Here is a 21015-nt window from a genome sequence, read left to right on the forward strand (position 1 = left end):
GGAAATGATCCATAAACAAGGCACTTGAGTTTACAAAATATTTATTTGCAAAATGTATTTTTTTTTGGGGGGGGGGGGAGGTAATAATTATTATTGTCGACAAAAACATGAAAATAAATTTGCAAGCCAGTTAATGCTTTTTCAGGTTGTTGTTGACCAGTAAATTTTCTGTTCCGACCAGTACAAAAATGGGGAGGAAAAATGGATATTTACTGATCCGACAGAGACAGGTTGGACCGGCAGAAAAAAAAAAAAAAATGGGTTAGTGTGCAGCCATGCTTTATCCAACTTCCAAGATTTGGTGATGAAACCAAAGCAAGCACTCTTGCCAAACTCAGTTGGCAACATTAGGAAGGTGTCATTCTGTTTCACTGCGTTCTCGATAATTTCTATTTGCTCCGCTTTGAACTTAATTCTTTTTGCATCCTCCTCTACTTCACTTAGAGCATCTTTGAACTCCATGATATGGTATTGGTACGAACAGGTGTCCTTTATGAGACCGAGAACCAAATACATGTACGAGATATGGCAGATGACGTAAAATATGAATATTCATTTGCGCATGCGCAGATTAGTATATTTACGTGATACGTTCAAAACGGCGAACGGGCAGTATCTCGAGTAGACGGTCTCAAAGATGACTATTTATCGTGTTTTCGGAGGTAATGGTGAGAAATACATAGTCGGCTATAATATTCAACAATAATGGTTTTATATCATGTGGTTTTTCGTTGCAAATTCAAGTGTCCTTTTGAGCGGTGAGTTGTTTACGTGTTGCAGTGCATTTGAGTGCTTCCTAAAATTGCATGGGTTGCTTCGGGGCGCTGTTACTGTGTTACAGCGCCCCGCGACGGGGTTAGATACAAAGATCGTAGTGCGTACACTCCGATGACGAGGTACGTGTACCGACCCGACCGGTATTGTCAGGAATGTTTTTATTGCCCTGCTGGTCACGTCATGGTATGCATTGTACACAAGTCCCTGTAGACCCTAACTGTTACCTGTTTTGTTTCTAAGAGCCATTGCATCGCAAGACATTTTTAGTCATGGCAAGGCATAAAGTAGCAGTGGTAGGAGCTGGCATCATTGGCGTTGCCACGGCAGTCAACATCCAGACGCTCTGCCCAGATGCTGATGTTACAATCATCGCTGAGAAGTTCTCGCCGGACACGACGTCTGATGGGGCGGCGGGTTTTGTACAGCCTTACCTTGTTGTTGGTACGCCAGATGAAGATGTGATGTGAGTATGGATGAATACATTATTGATTGTATCTGTCTTGAAAGAAACATTTTTATTTTCTTCCTCCTCTTCAGGGTAATTTGCCTCGTGCAATATACATTGTATTCTTAAAATTATTGCAGATATCAGCCATTCTTTTTTTTTTTCTTCAATCGTGTGCACGTGTGTTTGTGTGCATGTGACGTGTGCATGTTTAAATTTTTCATTAACGTTAGGATTGTACCCTGCTCTTTATGAAAGAAGTGAAATTGGCTCTTGTGTGTGCATAGCATATATTCTACACACTGGATCGAAGGCATATCATCGAGTATAACAAGTTTTCAAAAGGACATTGCTTTGCCCGGGCTTGAACACATTTGTCATGAGGGCACAGTCACAAGACTGGATATCTGGCCTTTTTCTGCATGATTTTCAGACAAACAACAGACAATTTCTTATAACATGTGACCAAAGATTTTACTTTTCAAAGATCACATGACTTGTCATTTTTTTTTTTCACATGTGAATTTATGCAGTTAGTATGGGGAAAGCACTTTAATCAGATGTACCCATTTTTTTGAGGATGAGTCCTGAGTATACTCGGGTAGGTGTCTATGGGAAATGTGTGTTGTAGCAAAATCAGTCCGTCCTCAACGGGTTAAAAAGCTGATTCCTGATATCAATACACACTCACACATACTGTACATGCACACACACACGTTTATGTGTATTGCTGTACTGAAGAGATTGCTCTTAATATTTCTTGTTATTTCATTTCATATCAATTAAGGGAGCTGTATGTTATGCAAAACAATTTTTGAGCAGAGAGGTACAATTGTACAAGCTCTGAGGGGATATGATCATCAGAATTTTTCTTGTTAAAAATGATTATAAGTGGACCAGTTTGAAGTGAAGTACCGGTACCTAGCTGGTATTTGTTTAAGGAAGTACATTGTAAGGAGGAGGTTTACAGACAAGAACTCTTGTGCGCATTTTAATTTCTCGAATCTTGACTCTTGAGAAATTTGCAAAATTGAAATGCATGCCAGCATGGTTTTACAGTGTGAGCACAAAAATGTGAAAATAGCATTTTGGAACATGCGCTACAATCATCAATATTTAAAACTTTTAATAGCGGTAGTTGTAGAGGAAAGCTTTTGCTGAATACTTTTAAGCATAATTTGTAGAATTGTGTATTTCAAGCTCTTTAATTTCCTGTGTTATACATGTCAAGTGTGCAGATTGGGTGCTCCGAACTCTTCATCGTACAACGTGCTGTAGTTCTAGACAACTTAAATTCAAAGAGTTGATGAGATGTAATGCAAACACACTAAAAAATTTTGGAAATAATTGTACTACGTGGTTGCATACCATTGTAATTGTACTGACTGTGTAAAGCATGTGAACGTGTTGTGGCAGGAGATGGTTTGTGTCCACCTTCGAACATCTGCGGAAACTCATCCTCTCTCTGAATGCTGGAAAATCAGGGGTACACTTCACTTCTGGTTACAATGTCTTCAAACACAAAGTGGTGAGTGATGAATTTTGTTACCTCTCTGAGGCATCAAACAATACGCCACCTATGTTATGATGTAGTTTCACAATTGATTTTTTTTTATACATTTTATTATAATATATAGGCCTACATGTAGATATATTGTGACCCTGCATCACAAAACAAACAAAAAGTTGCCGGACATTTGGATTTTTAGTTGAGGACAGATTTTTAAAGAGCAGACTCTAAGCTTTAAAATGATGTGTTACTCATATCAAATGGACTCCCCTATAAAACCTATTTGAATACTAGAAAGAATGTGCACACTCTGGGAAAGTGCTATTAAACGAAGAAAAGAGGCTCTGAAGTACAGGGTCTATTCAAGTGCTTTTATAATCATTGCCTGGCAGTGCTAGCTGTGCAATGAAAGGGACAAAACACAGGATGTAAACCCCTGGAGCAACAACAATGAAGGGATTATCAGATTAAGCTGAAATTGATCATGTTCTATTAACACATTCTACCCATGATTAATGCCAACTTTCATCGCAGACACTAGTAGAGATCCTTTCAAAAGTTATTAGACTTGAAAGTGAAGAGTGTGTATTGAAAGGATGTCAAGAAATAAAAAAGGGACGTAAAGACATATATGTGATCATTCTATTCTTCCCCCCCCAAAAAAAAAAAGCAACAACAAAAAACAAAGATGGGTTGTAGAAAAACTGCTGAAAACACACTTTCCCATTCATGTTGATATGATCCCAACCTAAAGAATAATGTAGAAGAAGGATAGCTCTTTCAGAAAATATGAAAACCTCAAGATAAACTTGGTTGACCCATTTCGCCTTTTTTGAGTCCTCATGTGAAATCAAGGGGTGCGACTTTTTGTTCGTTATGTGATGCATGGCCACCTACATGTGTTATGATGTGATATACAATGTACTAGGTGTTACAAAAAACATTTCCCACTTTTGATCCTTAATATTTCAAAAACTATGTATCAGATACATGTAACACCGACATTGATATGAGCAATAGCTGAATAGTGTACAATTTTGTTGGAGGCAATTTCAAAATGACATCATGATTCAGTTTCATTAAATTAAACATTGATTTTTCAGTAAGGTTTCAGATTTTGCTCTATTTTCAACCCTCTGTACAAAACTTTAACTATGCACAGAAGTCAGTTGGTGTGTATGGGAGTGTGTAGTTGACACCCAGACAATGGTCCTAGACAACGACCAAGATTTGAATGCTCATTCATGAGAAACTCCACTATCAGAGCTAGTCTTAACCCTAAAAAGACTGGGGGGGGGGCCTAAAAGGCCCCCCCCCCTCGACATTTCGCGCGATTACTCTGCAACACGCAACGCTCTCGCCGCGATGCTCTATGACTTTTTTCTTTCAAGTTTCCCGCACATTTTGACACCAAATTTGTGACGCCCGGGGGTATGGTTCTGAAGTTACATAACTTTTTGTACATGCACGTGACGCCGAAAATGGCTCAAAAATGTGATTTTGTGTACAAACTCAATGTAAATTGAGTTTTTTCACATGGTTCATATAAATATGCTTATTTTTACTCTCAATGGCTAAAATTAATTTGTTTTAGGAGTATTATGCTTCAAAAAGTGTCTGCCACAAATTTTGTTTAAAAAAACAACAAAAACAAAAGGTCGAAAAAACAAAGAAATACATAAGAAATTCATGAAACAATAAAATAAATAAGAAATTAATTTTGATACCGAATTTTTTTTCATGTACATTTGCTAAGAATGCCACAAAGAATAATTAGACCAAAAATGAACACTTCTGGAGCTTTATTTACTGATTTAGATCAAAGAGTCTGATTTCTCGCATATATTAGCATAATTAATCAAAATAAAATAAAAGAAGACTATTTCGGAAAATTTAAATATACGAGCTTGTAGATTACATCGCACACTACCACTGTGCAAATTTCCGCGGCGATCGCGCGATCCACGGCCGAGATCTTAAGGGGGGGCCCTTTAGGCCCCCCCCCCCCAGTCTTTCGAGCTACCAAAATAGCCCAGTCTTTTTAGGGTTAAATATACATTCTGAAATGTGGTGTACATGCAAGCACATGGAAACATGTGCTTACTTTTTTCATGTGCAAGCATTTCACCCTTTGCTAGGAATTCAGACTAGCAGTGCCCTGGGCAATCCATCACAAATAATTAATAAAGCATTCATGTGCCTTGGAGCAGTGCTCTGAACAGGTGGTATCCATATCAGGTCCATTGTTCAGGGTCATTGTAAGTACACACTCACAATAGTTACGTTCAGACGGCAGGCCCTAACCTCGAGGTTAGGAAACCTCGAGGTTTCGCTCTTCCCCCCTAACTACGACGTGTGTCCACACGACGAATCTTAACCTCGAGGTTACGAAACTTCGAGGTTAAGCTTCTGCCCCCCGTAACTACGAGTGGGTTCCACTCGATGTTAAAACCACAAAACCGGAAGTTTCAGGCCACACTGCTAACAAGGCGTCTATTTATTCTTTAGTCGAACCCTGTCGGACTCGCTTACGGGTACTCTTTTTCTCTGTCATGGTATGCAGAGATAGCACTGCACTGATGACTTTATGCCTTTATGAAGATATTCGTCGAAAACATTTTTTTTAGCGTCGGAGAAGAATATAGAATACAGTTTGATAGCGAGTTCGACGTGTTCAGTTTCAGAGATCAAGCGCATGGGAAGAAAAGATGATGTTGTTGTGTCATGCGTCATAGGTTTTTCACGTGTGGTGTATTTGTGGTGTACGTTTGGGAGGTTGACCCGGAAGCAGAGGGAAATTGTGGGGGCCGGAGTTTACGGCGAGGTCACTCTTAACTTCGAGTTCGTTGTGTTTTGTGTCCACACGGTGCTTAACTACGAGTGGGGACCCCCCGCGGCTCGTGGTTAGAGCGCTAACCATAAGATTTCTCGTGGCTCGAAACTTCGAGCAAACCTCGAGGTTTGCTAACTACGAGTGCGTCTTCACGGTCCCTAACTACAAGCTCTAACCTCGAAGTTTCCTAACTTCGAGGTTAAGGGCTCCCGTCTGAACGTAACTATAGACACATTAGGCGTTTTCACATCAGCCTGATAAAAATCCAAGCTCGAGATATCTTTCGCAGAAAATAGTCAGCAAAATAGCGCGCTATTTCGAAACATCGGGCTGATGTGAAAACGCCTATTACCTCTGCCAAGGGGGGAGGTTATGTTTTCGTTACCATTGGTTTGTTTGTTTGTTAGTTACAAGTAGTTAGTTTGTCCATGTGCAAAATAACTCAAAAATTAGTTACGGATTTGGATGAAACTTGCAGAAAAGGTTGAGAATGACACAAGTAACAAACGATTAACTTTTGGTAGTGATCCAAGAATTTTTGGGAATTTATGAAGGATTTTTGATATTTTGGCAGGTAGGGTCAATGAACTTGGGAGTTCAGGCTGTGCATATTTGAGGTTTGCATGCGCGCACTACAGTGCGTGCTCTAGTTTCTGCTAGGGGACTGCGAGGCGCGCCGTGCAGTTGAGGGTTTATGACGTAACAAAGGCGTCTATATTGGGAAATTTTTCAGCATGCATACTGTACCTATGGGTGGAAATCACTGATCTCTGTGGACGGAAGAGGTCAAAGAGCTTTTCCCCAGTGGTGGAGAAGAGAAAATCTCTTTGGAAAGAGATCGGTGGTAATTACACACTGTAGCTGCTTGGCGGAGGTCTGCACTCTAATAGTTCGTGTGCAAAGTTCAGGTTTTGTACAGAGGGTTAAAATTTGACCAAAATCTGGAACCTAACTTTGAAATTAATCATGGATTTCATGAAACTGATCTAGGTTTTCATATTGAAGTCACCTCCAACTAAATTGTACACTATTCAGCTATTACTCATATCAATGACAGTTTTATCTGATAATAAATAGTTTTCGAGCTATTCAGCATCAAAAGTGGGAAATGTTTTTTGTAACACCTATTACATTGTACAATATGTATAATGAGCAGAGTTATATTGTGTAAATCTTAACATTACATCATACAATGTATAGGCAAGGGAAATGTCAAGTATCAAAATGTCAAGTATTACCCACCTCTTTTGTCCTTCAAATATGCCATGCTTTAAGTGCTGGCTGTATATGCAAGGTGTTTAAAGAACAATAGGCAATAAAAAGCCGATCGTGCTAGCCAGATCTTGTGGGCGTGGCATCTTGTAATATAGTGTAGTTTGCACGTACAACGCTGCATATACATAACATCATAGTTCATTAAATTATTGTTGGTGTTTGTTCACAGTCATGGTTCCAGGGTCCAAAATTTGAATCACACTCAGTCAGTCCGCAGCGTGTGCGATAATGAGGCACGAACGACAATTTTATTCAGAATCACGTTTACGCAGTTTGTGTCCTTGAGACTGACGAGATTTCGCGATACTTTGCAAGAGTTTTTGCAGAGGTCGCAATAACAACTTTCATAGCTTTCACAGTGCATTGTTTGACCCAGGATGGTTGGGTAAGTTATAGAGCTGATGATGCTCATTAATTTGATACCTAATTTCCCTATTTTTGATGTCAATATAGTAGTCCATTTTAGCATCAAAGTAAACGATTATTTTGCCAATGTTCAAGAAGCTTTTAGATCATAGTTTGATGTTTTGCTAGTTCCTGACTGGTATTGAAAATAGATCTCCGTAATATCTTCGATTTCACAATCGTGAAACTTGAGCGAGTATGATCAATTAAAAAACGAAGAGGGGCACCATTTTTAAGGTTGTGAATTTTCCTGTTGAAAACAAGGCAAATTATGTTTTCTTACTGGAAGTGGGGTAGTGAATGAACACGTGTGGAATGTGTTGTTGATACCCAGACAATGGTCGTGGACAATGGCCAGGATTGGAATGTTTCATGAGGAATTCCACTATCGCAGCTAGTCTTTGTTCATTCTGAAATGTGGTGTGTGCAAGCACATGGAAACATGTGCTTACTTCTTTCATGCATGCATTTCACCCTGTGTCAAGAATTCAGACTAGCAGTGCTCGGGGCAATCCACATGAATAATTGATTAAGCATTCATGTGCCTTGCAGCAGAGCTCGGGACAGGTGGCAGCCAGGTCCATTGTTCAGGGTCATTGTATTAGTGCACACTCACATACACATCATTGGTTCCTGTGTAAAGTTCAAGTTTTGTACAGAGAGTGAAAATTCGATCACAATGTGGAACCTAACATTTAAAACTCACAGCATTGAGTCAGCAGCCAATGGATACTACGCAATGCGACACGCCGCGTCTTGCGACAGATTTCGACCAATCACAGACCCGGAATTTCGGTGCGAATGCGAGGATAATCTTTTTAAACTCGACGCTAGACATGTCTCTGAATTTTGCTAGTTCCTGACCCGTATTGAAATGAAGATGGGAAAACGTGCCCTTATTGTGATACTATATACCTTAGCGGACATAGTCTTCACCATATTTTAGAGGGGCATGAAAAATTTCAGGTTAATTTTTTGGCGTCAAACGTGAAGGAATATTTTTTGAATACAATACCGAACTTCGAGAGGGATTTTTATATTCTTTATTCTTCTTTTCCGTTTATTTTGATCATGAGCATATTTGCTTATGTTTTCTCTTTCAGTCGATACTAAAAGTGTCGAAAACTGACGAGAAATACTCGTTCTAAACGGATTTATTCATGACCATGTATCTGCTCATTACGTATGCAAGCACCGCTCAGCCGTGCATACGACTTGAATAAATACGTGCGTTTTCGCTCACGCTGCGGACTGACTGCACTGTTTTAATTCACAGTAACTCCAGAGTCCAGAAGTACGTGTGTATGCGCATGGGAGATTTCAATAAGCAGTGGATTGCCCATTTTAGTTCAGAATGTACACGTTGTATACTGAGGATTTGCCTTTTTTTAGTGTACTAAACAGGGTATAGACCGATTCAAGTGACTGTTCATGGAAGTGCGCCCTCTTAAGGCGACGCCATAACTGGGGGCCAAACAGGCCGGGTCGGCAAGCGCCCTGCGTGCGTGGCAAGGGTGCCAGCGGCAGCCAGTGCTTTTACCACCCGGCGCCAGCCGGCCAGCTACTGTATCTGTAACAGCGGTCGACGCGTCTAGCTTTGTTACAACCGCATTTTTTTCGCTCGTTAATTGTAAAATCCGCAGTCCAACAGTGATAAGCGGAATTCGTGAAAATTAAACAACCTATACCGAGTTGAGCGTATGGGTAGGTGACATACGGCTGTAGCCAAAACTTGAATTTCAAGGTATAAATATCAGTACGATCCGTGAATGTTTGTAGACTCTTCTGGGCGATGACATGGGTAAGGCGTAGGCAGACATCTTGCAACTAAGCCTACACTGTTAAGAAGTTAAATGATATATTTAAATACATAGACACTCTATTACGATAAATCAGAATTTTGATCTAGATACATGTATGCCGCTATAGATTGCACTTTTCATTTAACTAAACATTTCTACTAATTCTAGGCTCTTACTCAGCGGGGTAAAATCTGTCTAACGTTAGATCTTGTCTAGAATTCCAGGCAAGAGTCCAGACTAACAACTAAGACCTATTGACTTCTAGAACCCTGGGCCTACATCCTTTATTATTTGTGACCGTGCACCTCAAAACGAACATAAAGTCGCACACACTGATTTTGCGTGAGGACTGAAAATAAGTGAAATGGGTCAACCTAGCCGAACTTGACTTTTTCATATTTTCTGAAAGAGTGGGTCTTCTTTTACATTTTGCTAAAATTTGGTATCATAAAACGGGCAGGAAAGTGTGTTTTTTTAGCAGTTTATCTCGAACATTTTTGGTAGAATAGTGTGATTAGGTGTGTCTTTAGAATCTCTTTTTCATTTCTGAAAAACCTTGTCCACACTCTTCACTTTCAACTCTAATAACTTTTGAAAGGATAGTGCTACTGCTTTGAAAGTGGCATTAATTATGGACAGAATGTGTTAATGAGGCATGCTTAATTTCAGTTTAATCTGATAATCTCTTCATTGTTGTTACTCTGGTGGTTTACTTCCTGTTTTTTTTGTCCCATTCATCGCACATATAGCATGGTTTGGTAAAGATTAAGCGCTTGAATAGACAACCTACCTGTACTTCAGAGCCTCTTTTCTCAGTTCACACTTTTCCTGAGTTTGTGCTTTCTTTCCAATATTTGGATAGGTTAGGAGAGTCCATTTGATTTGAGTCATACATCATTTTAAAGCTTAAAGTCTGCTCTTTCACAATATGGTCTTAACTAAAAATTCATGTGTGGCGACTTTTTGTTTGCTTTGAGGTGCATGGTCACATTTTCGGTTGTCGCTAACTGTAAAGTGCTTGTCATAATGATAGTCAGGAAGTGCATTTACACTTTGGAGAGTACTGCACCAAGCATTGATCTTAACTTGTCTTCTAAAATGAACAACATACTTTACGAATATGCATTGATAACATTGATAAAATTAAAAAAAAAATCTAGTCCTTAGTAGGCATAGGCCTAACTTTGCTTCAAAATCTGTGCATTTTTATTCCGTTGTATTTCACTTGTCTCTAATGTGGGCTGTATCTATAGGTCTATTTATCATGCTTCAGTGGTGAATTAATTTCACATACTGTCACTGCCATGCACCTTCAATTTCCGTTTTTTCTGTTATTTGTGCAGCCAACAACTGCACAATATATCTCCCTGATCCTTTGAAGTTTTCATTGTGTATCAATATTTCTTCAAAAGAATTCGTTCAAAAGAAATGCAGGAAAAACCGCTGAAAGATTTTCGCACAGTAGGTAAACAATCACAATATTAGAGCGGCGGCCGCCGGCGCAGCGTCCACGGGGCCGGTCGGCTAACTATGCGCGATGGCTACGCTAGGCCGCTGAGCTGCAAGTGCAACTCGCTGGGTAGCTAGCTCGCTGGAAGCCCCCGTTGGCCCCCAGTTATGGCGACCGTTATAGCGCCGCTAGCGGCAGTAGGTGAATAGGACCTCGAAATTGAATCGGTCTATATGTGACCGTGCACCTCAAAACGAACATAAAGTCGCACACAATGATTTTGCGTGAGGACTTAAAATAAGTGAAATGGGTCAACCTAGCCGAACTTGACTTTTTCATATTTTCTGAAAGAGCGGATCTTCTTTTACAGTATGCTAAAATTTGGTATCATAAAACGGGCAGGAAAGTGTGTTTTTTTTTAGCAGTTTATCTCGAACATTTTTGGTAGAATAGTGTGATTAGGTGTGTCTTTAGAATCCCTCTTTCATTTCTGAAAAACCCTTGTCCACACTCTTCACTTTCAACTCTAATAACTTTTGAGAGGATAGTGCTACTGCTTTGAAAGTTGGCATTAATTATGGACAGAATGTGTTAATGAGGCATACTTAATTTCAGTTTAATTTGATAATCCCTTCATTGTTGTTACTCTGGTGGTTTACTTCCTGTTTTTTGTCCCATTCATCGCACAGCCAGCACGGTTTGGTAAAGATTAAGCGCTTGAATAGACACTGTACTTCAGAGCCTCTTTTCTCAGTTCACACTTTTCCTGAGTTTGTGCTTTCTTTCCGATATTTAGGTAGGTTAGGAGAGTCCATTTGATTTGAGTTATACATCATTTTAAAGCTAAAGTCTGCTCTTTTAGAATATGGTCTTAACCAAAAATTCATGTCTGGCGACTTTTTGTTTGTTTTGAGGTGCAATGTCACATATAGTCCATGGGCCAAGAGCCGAAAAATGGGTTGTTGGTACCATCCGAGGTGGCAAAACCTTTTTGGTGTCATTTTGTTTGTCGGACATAGATATGCTTATCAAGCTATGATAGCATTTCCAAATGAGCAGCTTAGTCATAATAAATGAATTTTTAACCAATTTGGGCTCGTTTTTATATCCCTATACTTCTGAATCGAAACTAACCGCTATACAAATTATATGAGCGCTGCCTTCTGCATGTCCACAGGTGTTCTATTGTTAACGCGGTGCGCTTAGTCTTTATTCAAGGCAGCGAATGGAATATCCAAAGGGTTATGATGTCCACAGCTGTCACGCGGTGCACTTAGTCTTTATCTAGACCAATGTACCGTTATCATATCTAAAGTTCCTAATGAAAGGGATTATCTACACTGTTTTTATACCATCCTCTCAACAAATACATCAGTTTTAAACAAAAATCACTCTGTTCATTTACAACATTATTAATTATAATATTGTAGTGTACCGGTACATTGTTTTTGCATAATCTTTCATTGTTGGATGGAAATAAAGCGACATTGGCGTGGTATTAGCGTTTTCAACGTAGCGTTTTCACCGGAAAATGATAAATAATTGAAAAATACGCTAGAATTCACTAGAAATTGCTTTGTTGTTGTTGTTGTTTTTAGATAAAGGGATATACACTGTATTATAAGCTTTGGATATTCCCTTCGCAGTCTTGAATATTAGACTAAGCGCTGTGGACATCATAACCCTTGGATATTCCCTTTGCTGCCTTGAATAAAGACTAAGCGCACCGCGTTTACAACAGAACACCTGTGAACATACAGAAGACAGTGCTCTTCTTTGTATAGCGGTTGGTCTCGATTCAGAAGTACAGGGATATAACAACGAGACCAAATTGGTTTAAAATTCATTTACTATGACTAAGCTACTCATTTGGAAATGCTATCATAGCTTGATAAGCATATCTATGCCCGACAAACAAAATGACACCAAAAAGGTATTGCCACCTCAGATGGTACCAATATCTGGCCTGGCCCATGGACTAATACTGGAGCAGGCTTTTGGCAAAGATGAAAATGACCGAAAACTCAATGTGGTATACAGTGTCCTAATATCAGGCTCTGTTGATACAACTGTATGCATACTTTGTGTTGTGATATGTTTAAAAAAAAAACCCAGCAACAACAATAACCAACAAATTCTTAATTTCCAGTAAATTTGTTTATGTACGGTACCTCCGCCAAAGAAGGAAGGTTGTACAATGTATGTTTTCATATGTTTTAGCGTTGGTTTGTCTGTTGTGACAGTTGCGAAAGTGCTTACTTGAATAAAGCTTGCTGAAATGCCGATGATGATATCAGGAACAGATGATTAAATTTTGCAGTGATCCTGGAATTTTTGTGGATTTTTGAAGGATTTTGGATCATTTGGCATATACATTGTATGTACTAGGGTCAGTGAATTTGGAAGTTCAAGCTGCGCGTATTTGAGGTTTGCATGTTATACATGCTCGAAAGCGCATGCTCTGCTCTGGCAAGGCGCCGCGCAGTTGGAAGCTAATGTCATGATGTAGGCAAAAGGCTTCTACATCTACAGTATATAGGGAAATCAGGTGATTTTCAGCATGCATATGGGTGGAAATAAGCTGCTTGGTGGAGGTCTGCTCTCTATGAGTGCTTTCCTATTCCAATTCCCTCCGAGAGAAAAAGCATGTTACAGAACCTGTCTATAGAAGCCACCTATCCACTTTTTTCATCTCCCTTAGGTGGTCGCTGCAGACAGATTTGACTGTATTGTGATTTATATGAAATTAAACATTAAATTGTATCTGAAATTGAAATGATGAACATGTTGAAAAATAATTGTTGTTAATGTTTCTTTATTTTTGTGTATTTTTTTACAACTTTTTGCCTTAAAGCCTGATCCGAACTGGAAGGATGACGTGATTGGCTTCCGCATCATTCCCGAAAAAGAGTTGCAACTTCTGTTTCCTTCCTTCAAGTAAGTAAATTCTTTCAAAGTCTTAAAGCATGTTGAAGAGTATTGCTGAGTATACTCAGGCAGGGTGTTACGTAACAAAATCAACTTTTCCTCATTGGGTTCGATGTTACTTTTTTAATTGTTAATTTGTTTTCTTTCATCCGATGGAGATATGATGTGTTTTGCTGACAGAGTAGACTGTATACCTACAGTGTGCACATATATCAAAATTCAAAGTTTGAATACTTGAGTGTACTAGTCTTTAAGCTGTGTCTAAGGATTATGGAGATGAGTTCTTTATTTTTATTTAAAATTGAATTTCTTTTGTGATGTACGAGTATAAAAATACATACTTGTGAATACCCTAGACAGAAATATTAACTTGATAGCTGTCAATTGCACCTGTTTCTCAGCCCCACCCCCTCTCTTTTATCTTTCTGTTTGACTTCCCCAGATATGGCTGGTTCTTTACCACCATCATGTGTGAGAGCCACAGATATATTCCATTCCTGACTGAGAGGTATTCAAATCACAGTGGATACATATCATAGCTGTAAATGTATTATGCTGCCACATGACTTATCCTGTGTCATAAAAGCTCATAATTATGGTCAGCTAAGAACCAGAAGAGCTTTATCGAAATATTGAGGGGTATTGAGAATTTGGTATCATGTTGTAGAGCTTGATCTCTTCTACATTATGCCGTCCATTTTGAATTATTCTAATTTTCAGTAAAATGATAACCCGTTCCTCCCACTTCTCGGAGCGCCTTTAATGCCCCCAAACAAGAATTATACACTTTTTGCAGGTCGACAGAGAATGGACGGGTTGGTAGTCCACCTTGCGAAAGCAGTCAAGCGGTAAATGTACCCCTTTCCATGGTTTACTACATGTGCCATCGAACAATAATCGAAAGGGTGCACAGTGTGAATAGAGTGTGCACTGATCCATGGACTCACAAACTCTTTTGTTATTATGCATAAAAGATACACTTGAATGGGGTCAATTGGGTCAAATATCTATCGCGCTCAACCTTGATCGCTATGTACTTAGGTGTGCACATCTTAAAGGGATAGTACAGTATTGGTGGAGATGAGAATTTGGCTTTTAAGTTTTTGCAAGATACCAAGAAAACACTTATGAAATAGTACAGAGCATCCCATTCTAAGAGGAATTCAAAGTTTATTTGATGAAAATCGGGTTTAGAATGACTGAAACATCCAAGAATAAAGTAAGACAAAGCGATCGTTTTTGGATCTCCGTTTTTGGATATCTCAGCCATTTCAAAACCAATTTTCATCAAATAAACGTTGAATTCCTCGTGTAATCACATGCTCTTTCATATTTCATAAGAGGTTTCTCATTATCTCACAAAAAAATGTTAGAAACCTGAAATTAGGTCTCAACCAAAACGATACGATCCCTTTAATATGAGTTTTACAGCAAAACAAGCGGCACTACATTTACAGAGAAAAGGCAACTAATACTGCAATCATTTACGGACAGTTTTCACACAGAAAGAAAACAGTTATACATGTAGATCAAAGAAACTCTAATCTTTCTATTAAAGCCATTTTTCTGGGCAGCATAACACAATTAACATTTGAATCAAGGCCTCAAATGCGGGCACTCCTGTCTACATTTTGGGAACCTGATACTGTATACCAGGTTCCCATAAAGAGCAGGTTTGAAGTTAAACTCCAAGGACACTTCTTTACCCTATATTTCAAACAGTGCTTATAAATCCACCCACTTTTGATTTGAAATAAACTTGTTTTATTTCATGAAAATGAATTGTTTTGTTTCTTTATTATGCTCTATTCTTAGAACACAATTAGCAACCTTCTAATTCTCGGCTGGTGATATTAAAGAAGAGATTGTCCTCTTCGTTGCCTCGGTCTTTTTAACCACGCATGATGTGAAGTTCAATTTGGGATATATATATATATTTTAAATGCTGATGAATGAGGAGCTAAATGCCTGGGCAGATAAAAGGGTCAATGAAGCATTTCATGATAAAAGCATGCCACTGTGTGAATACTGCAATGAACACTGATGTGACTTTACGTATGCTGAATGATATATCTAAGAGATCATGTCTTGTATAGCTGGCATGCTCAAAAGTGCGCGTCCTTATGACATTATTCTTTTTTTCTCTCTCCCCCTCCCTCTCTCTCTCTCCCTCTCTCTCTCTCTCTCTCTCTCTCTCTCTCTCTCTCTCTCGGCAGATTCCAGAAGAATGGCGGTGTTGTGATGCAGCGAAGAATATCTAGCTTTGCTGAGGTACTCGTACAGGCATATTCTGTAAAGCAGCATGATTTGTGCATTTGTGCATATATAGAGACACAATTTTTACATCCCAAAACTATGTTTCAAGTTTCAGTAATGGCAGAGGCAATGCAATACACAGCAAAGGCATAATAATGGATATGCATGGGTATTTTGTATCATGGTATTTTATTCAGTTCTTTTTTTTTTCTTTTTCTGTTTTAATCCTCCAACTTCTTTTTTTAGAATGTCTTCCATGACCAATTAAAACCAAGGCAAAACAGGTCTTGAAAAATGATTTTGGGCCTTAGGGTTAAATGCATACTTTGTATAATGGCAGTTGGGGGAACTTTGATGAGAAAAAAATCTTTCTCCCTCAGTCCAAATATATAACTTTGTCTACAAAATTCTTAGCAATACATTTCAAATATATGTTTAACACTGATTTGAACTTTAAAGGCAGCCGATCGCCATCCCTCATGGTACGTAAACTCCGAGCGACCGAAGTTTGTGCATGCAATTGCGCAATGCCAGACTCGGTGCTATATCCATAAACGTGTGGGACAGTGCTGCCACTGAGACACGTGTGTGTGTGTGCATGTGTGTGTACGCATCATACACGAACATTGTCACCGCGAGCTGCGGTGATTGGAGGAGAGAGGCCAGAAGACGCGTATGTGTGTGTGTGTGCATGTGTGTGTACGCATCATACATAAATATTGTCACCGCGAGCTGCGGTGATTGGAGGAGAGAGGCCAGAAGACGCGTGGCTCTTTTGGCCTCTCTTCATGCGCATGCGCACTGAGTGTGTGCGTCCATTCGGAAGCTCACGTGGCTCGCTCGGACAGCCATTTTGGGTTAGGAGATTAGCACAGAGAGCGCTCTTGTAGCCTACGTGTTTTGTTCGCTGACCCATTAAGCCAGCGCTATTCTCATTCGGGGTCACTACATTTGATACAGAATGGGGGAGGCAGCGTGTTGCGTTCGTCTCCGTGCCGCACAAACCACTCGCCACGACTGAGTGCCTTTAATTTGTATCATGTCTGAATTTTGTTTAAACATTTTCATTTTACCACAAGTTTCTTAATGGTAATGAGGTACAATTCTTGAGGAAGAAAGAAAGAAGAAACACCCCACATTCCCTTCACATGTACAAAGTACAAAAACATGTACACTTGTACATTTGCTGTATGTCCCTTTTTTTCAAGTACCCCCAAAATGCTCATCAATTTTTTTTTTTGAACTTTGACAGTAGATCTTTCCTTAGTGATTGGTACAGTCCTGAGGACCCAGATACTGCACCCTGTGAGCAATAAAATCAACCTTGCTTTAAAAGTCAACCTCGCACATAAAGTCAAAAAATCATTTTAACTTGAAGGTCTTTTCAAGTCCTCTAATTTATATTCTATTCCATTTTAATTCCTCATAAGTTAAATTTTCCCCAACTCAAACTATTTCTTCAATGCAAATAGCTACATTTTATACCATGTAGGCAAGGTTGTCTAATTATACCCCCGCCAAACGAAGTTTGAAGGGGGTATATAGGAATCAGCGGACGGTCGGTCGGGCGGTCGGGCGGTCGGGCAGTCGGGCGGTCGGTCGGGCGGTCGGTCCGTTGCAAATCTTGCGTCACGAACTACTTCCTCAGTTTTCAACCGATTCCCATAAAACTTGGCACAGATGTGTGCCTTGGGTTGTAGATGTGCAAGACGTATTTTTTGACAGTACCCAAAAGTACGTTGCCATGGTAACGGCATATTATGGGCAAAAATGGGTACAAATCTTGTGTCGCGAAATACTTCCTCAGTTTTCAACCGATTCCCATAAAACTTGGCACAGATGTGTGCCTTGGGTTGTAGATGTGCAAGACATATTTTTTGACAGTACCCAAAAGTACGTTGCCATGGTAACGGCATATTATGGGCAAAAATGGGTACAAATCTTGCGTCGCGAACTACTTCCTCAGTTTTCAACCGATTCCCATAAAACTTGGCACAGATGTGTGCCTTGGGTTGTAGATGTGCAAGACATATTTTTTGACAGTACCCAAAAGTACGTTGCCATGGTAATGGCATATTATGGGCAAAAATGGGTACAAATCTTGCGTCGCGAACTCCTCCCACAGTTTTTGATCAATTTTTATGAAATTAGGTACAGATGTTCATCTGAATATGTTAATGTGCAAGACACATATTTCCGCAGTGGCAAAAAGTGCGTTGCCATGGTAACGGCATGTTATTGGTAAAATATAGGGCAAAATGCTTCATGGCAAAACTGCTTCATCAGTGTTCTTCCAATTCTCATGGAATTCATATTGAATGTTTGTCTTAGGATATAGGTCAGCATGACACATTTCTTGACAGTGACAAAAAGTATTTTGCCATGGTAACAGCTCACATATTATGAGCCAAAATGATGGAAAATTTTGTGTTGCAAACTACTTCCTCAGTTTTTGCCCAATTTCCATGAAACTTGGTACAGATGTGTGCCTTTGGTTGTAGATGTGCAAGACGCATTTTTCGACAGTACCCGAAAGTACGTTGCCATGGTAACGGCATATTAATGGCAGAAGATCAAGGAAAGATCTTGCGGATTTAACTACTTCCTCAGTTTTTTGACCAAAGCTTATCAAATGTTGTTTTGACCAAAGCTTATGAAATGTTGTTTGGCGGGGGTATAACCAGTCGCTGTAGCGACATTTCTAGTTTAGAATAGTCTTGAAGTATCTTCATCTCCAAAGTATTTTGTCCTTTAATGCTCTCTCCTCGGTAACCACGGCAACTCCTCCAGCTCTCCGGCCAGTATGATGTAGTTGTGAATTGTACAGGGGTGTGGTCAAGGTTTCTGGCCAACGATGACTCCGTGAGACCGGTCCGAGGCCAAGTCATGAGGGTAAGTTAAAAATTACCAGAGGATTCGAAGAGATTTTCATGTTCCCGCGCCCCCCTTCCCCTCTCAAACCTACTTAAAAATGGCTGTAACAGTGGAAGCATAATGCTATACTCATGCAGATTGTATTTAACTGTATCATTTTATTATTCACTTTTTGTGTCCCTGCTTTTTTTCTTAATTTTTATAAGTCATTTCATGGTATTTCTTTACTGAGTCAGTATACCCTGCATCAGGGTGAGATCTAATGATTATAACATAAAAGTTTTCCTTTCGACGCAATCGCGATCAAGGGACACGCAAGTCCGTTTTCAGCTCCGGACAATAGAAGGTAAGCCCTAGCAACCCCCGAAAAGTTCATTCAAGCACAGTGTCGGCGGTCTCCTCACCGACCAATCAGTGACCAGGATGTGAGAAACGGCTGAGCATAGCGCACCCCGCCTGCATGCACCAGTCGACTGGGCAGTGTGCGAGCTTCATGCTTCGTTTAGCAGCAAGCAGCAAACTGACCAATGAGATCACTCTGGTCGTTGTTAGGGGCGGAGCCTATCTGTGGCGCTCAATCCAAATTTTCAAACCAGTTTCTGCTTCGTTGAAACGCCAAAAAACATGGCTCAGAAAAACGCTATTTTTTGGTCTTTCCTGTCATCATTTTACTTCAAAATTTCGACAGATGATAGAAGACATGTCAGACTCCAATAATAATATGTCAAAATCAGAAAATCATAAGTTTTGACCAATTTTAATGCTCTGACTTCAAACTCGATTTTCACAGCTTCGACCGTGCGCGACTTTAGGACCTTTTTGTTGTAGTGGGTCACATGGTTCAAAGGGGGGTTTTTGAGGGGTAAAATTCAGTGACAGATTGATCCGAAAACACGCTCGTCATTCACAACTTTCTCCACTGTGCATTGCATGCTCATCATTGAGCTACCCATCACCAGATACAACTGTAGCATGCCATTGTGCAATTTCTGAGTCTGTCCTTCAATTTATGTGCACAAAAACATTGTTCATCCTATATCTGGCTAAAATCGCATTTCGTATCCTGAGGGCCGTGACACAGCCGGATGACAGCTAGCTTTTTATTATTGTCCTCTTCATATTCCTGTCCTGCTTGTGAAGGCGCCCTGCTTTGTGGCATCAGGACAAATTGGGTGATTTCAAGTTCGGTGCTAGTGCTAGTGCTATTTCAGTACTAGCACTGGTGATAAAACCGAACTTGAAATCACGTCCACTTGGTGTTTGCAGTTGACCTCAAAATCATGACGTATTTCCGGTTGTTGGTGCTGGGCCCGGTGTTGAATGTCATCTACTGAACCGAGCTCGGCCGTTTGTGTTAGTGATTTACATGCTTTTTCCCCATTGACAACACTAGCCCCTAGGGATTATCATTTTCGTCATTTCAAGTTCGGTGCTGGTGTTAGCGTTGCCGTGCAAGACCCATACTTACGTGCGTAAGTAGATGCACATTTTATGAGCAAAGTCTATGCTAATGCAATGGTCTCCCACGTAAAGGTCCATGGACACTCCAGACATGGCTCTATGAATCTGAGCCTGGGAGCAAAATTAAAATAACTGTGTTTTAAAGAAGGGATGAAATTTGTGGCATTTTAATTGTTCTTTCACATTATATGTCTAAAACTGAGCAGTTCTGGCTACATCTTTTAATATTTGACTGTAGTCATGCGCCATGACTTTTTTCGTTGCGCAATTCCCGCGGACGTCGCGGTGCTGTGATTCCAACACCTAGTGCTGGAGATCGATAATTTTGATCGGTATCGCCTTGTTAATCCGACCGTCGGTGTTGAAGCTCGATTTAAGTCTGTTATTTGGGCGCTATTATAGCACTAGCACTAGCGATAGCACCAAAACCAAACTTGAAGCACCCATTGTCTCTGATGCCTTATATTTCCCCATGTGTGTTCGTGCCGTCGGCATATCGTTGTCAGGTCAGTGCTTCATGGATTAAGACCCATGGCAGATGTCCCGGCAGCGCTGACGGAACGGACAAGTACCATGTGTATGCACGGTGAGGTGGCTTCCCGTCTAGGGTTGATAGGAATGAGTACCAGGGTACCGTTTTATCAAAAGATAAAATTGATTATAGACTTACCGTTGGATTCAACTGTAGTCAATTTCTCCTTCTCTTTTTCCTTCTCATTTGTCCACCATCATCTTTTTCCCCCCCTTTTTTTTTTTGTTTTATATCTTCTTTGAGCAGTCATTGTTTTTGTTTCTTCTTGTCCTTCTTCCTTCTCCTTTCCTGTCACTACATCATAACTCTTTATGTGCCAGGTTTGCACACCCGACTCGGTCAGTGGCGTGCCAAGTTCGCAATCCATACGTAATATTCTACTCAAACGCATAGTCCCGCCCAAACCAACCGATAAATAGCCAAAGCCACAGTACAATGTGTAAAGAGTTTCTCAAGATTCTATTCCT

The 21015-nt window shown here is 40.0% G+C and overlaps 1 protein-coding gene across 1 annotated transcript; it reads left to right on the forward strand.

Moving 5' to 3' along the window:
* Positions 1-1029: 1029 nt before the first annotated feature.
* On the forward strand, positions 1030-20602 carry LOC139731110 (D-aspartate oxidase-like; the record flags this gene model as incomplete). Its single annotated transcript, XM_071641990.1, has 7 exons — positions 1030-1240; positions 2639-2750; positions 13352-13434; positions 13868-13933; positions 15642-15696; positions 18472-18573; positions 20523-20602. Coding segments are annotated over exons 1-7 (692 nt in total), but the record flags the coding sequence as incomplete, so codon positions are not given.
* Positions 20603-21015: the final 413 nt, after the last annotated feature.

This window comes from Diadema antillarum, unplaced genomic scaffold (genome assembly GCF_040938485.1).
Source record: "Diadema antillarum isolate AM-2024a unplaced genomic scaffold, OU_Dant_1.0 seq00000357_RagTag, whole genome shotgun sequence".
NCBI lineage: Eukaryota > Metazoa > Echinodermata > Echinoidea > Diadematoida > Diadematidae > Diadema > Diadema antillarum.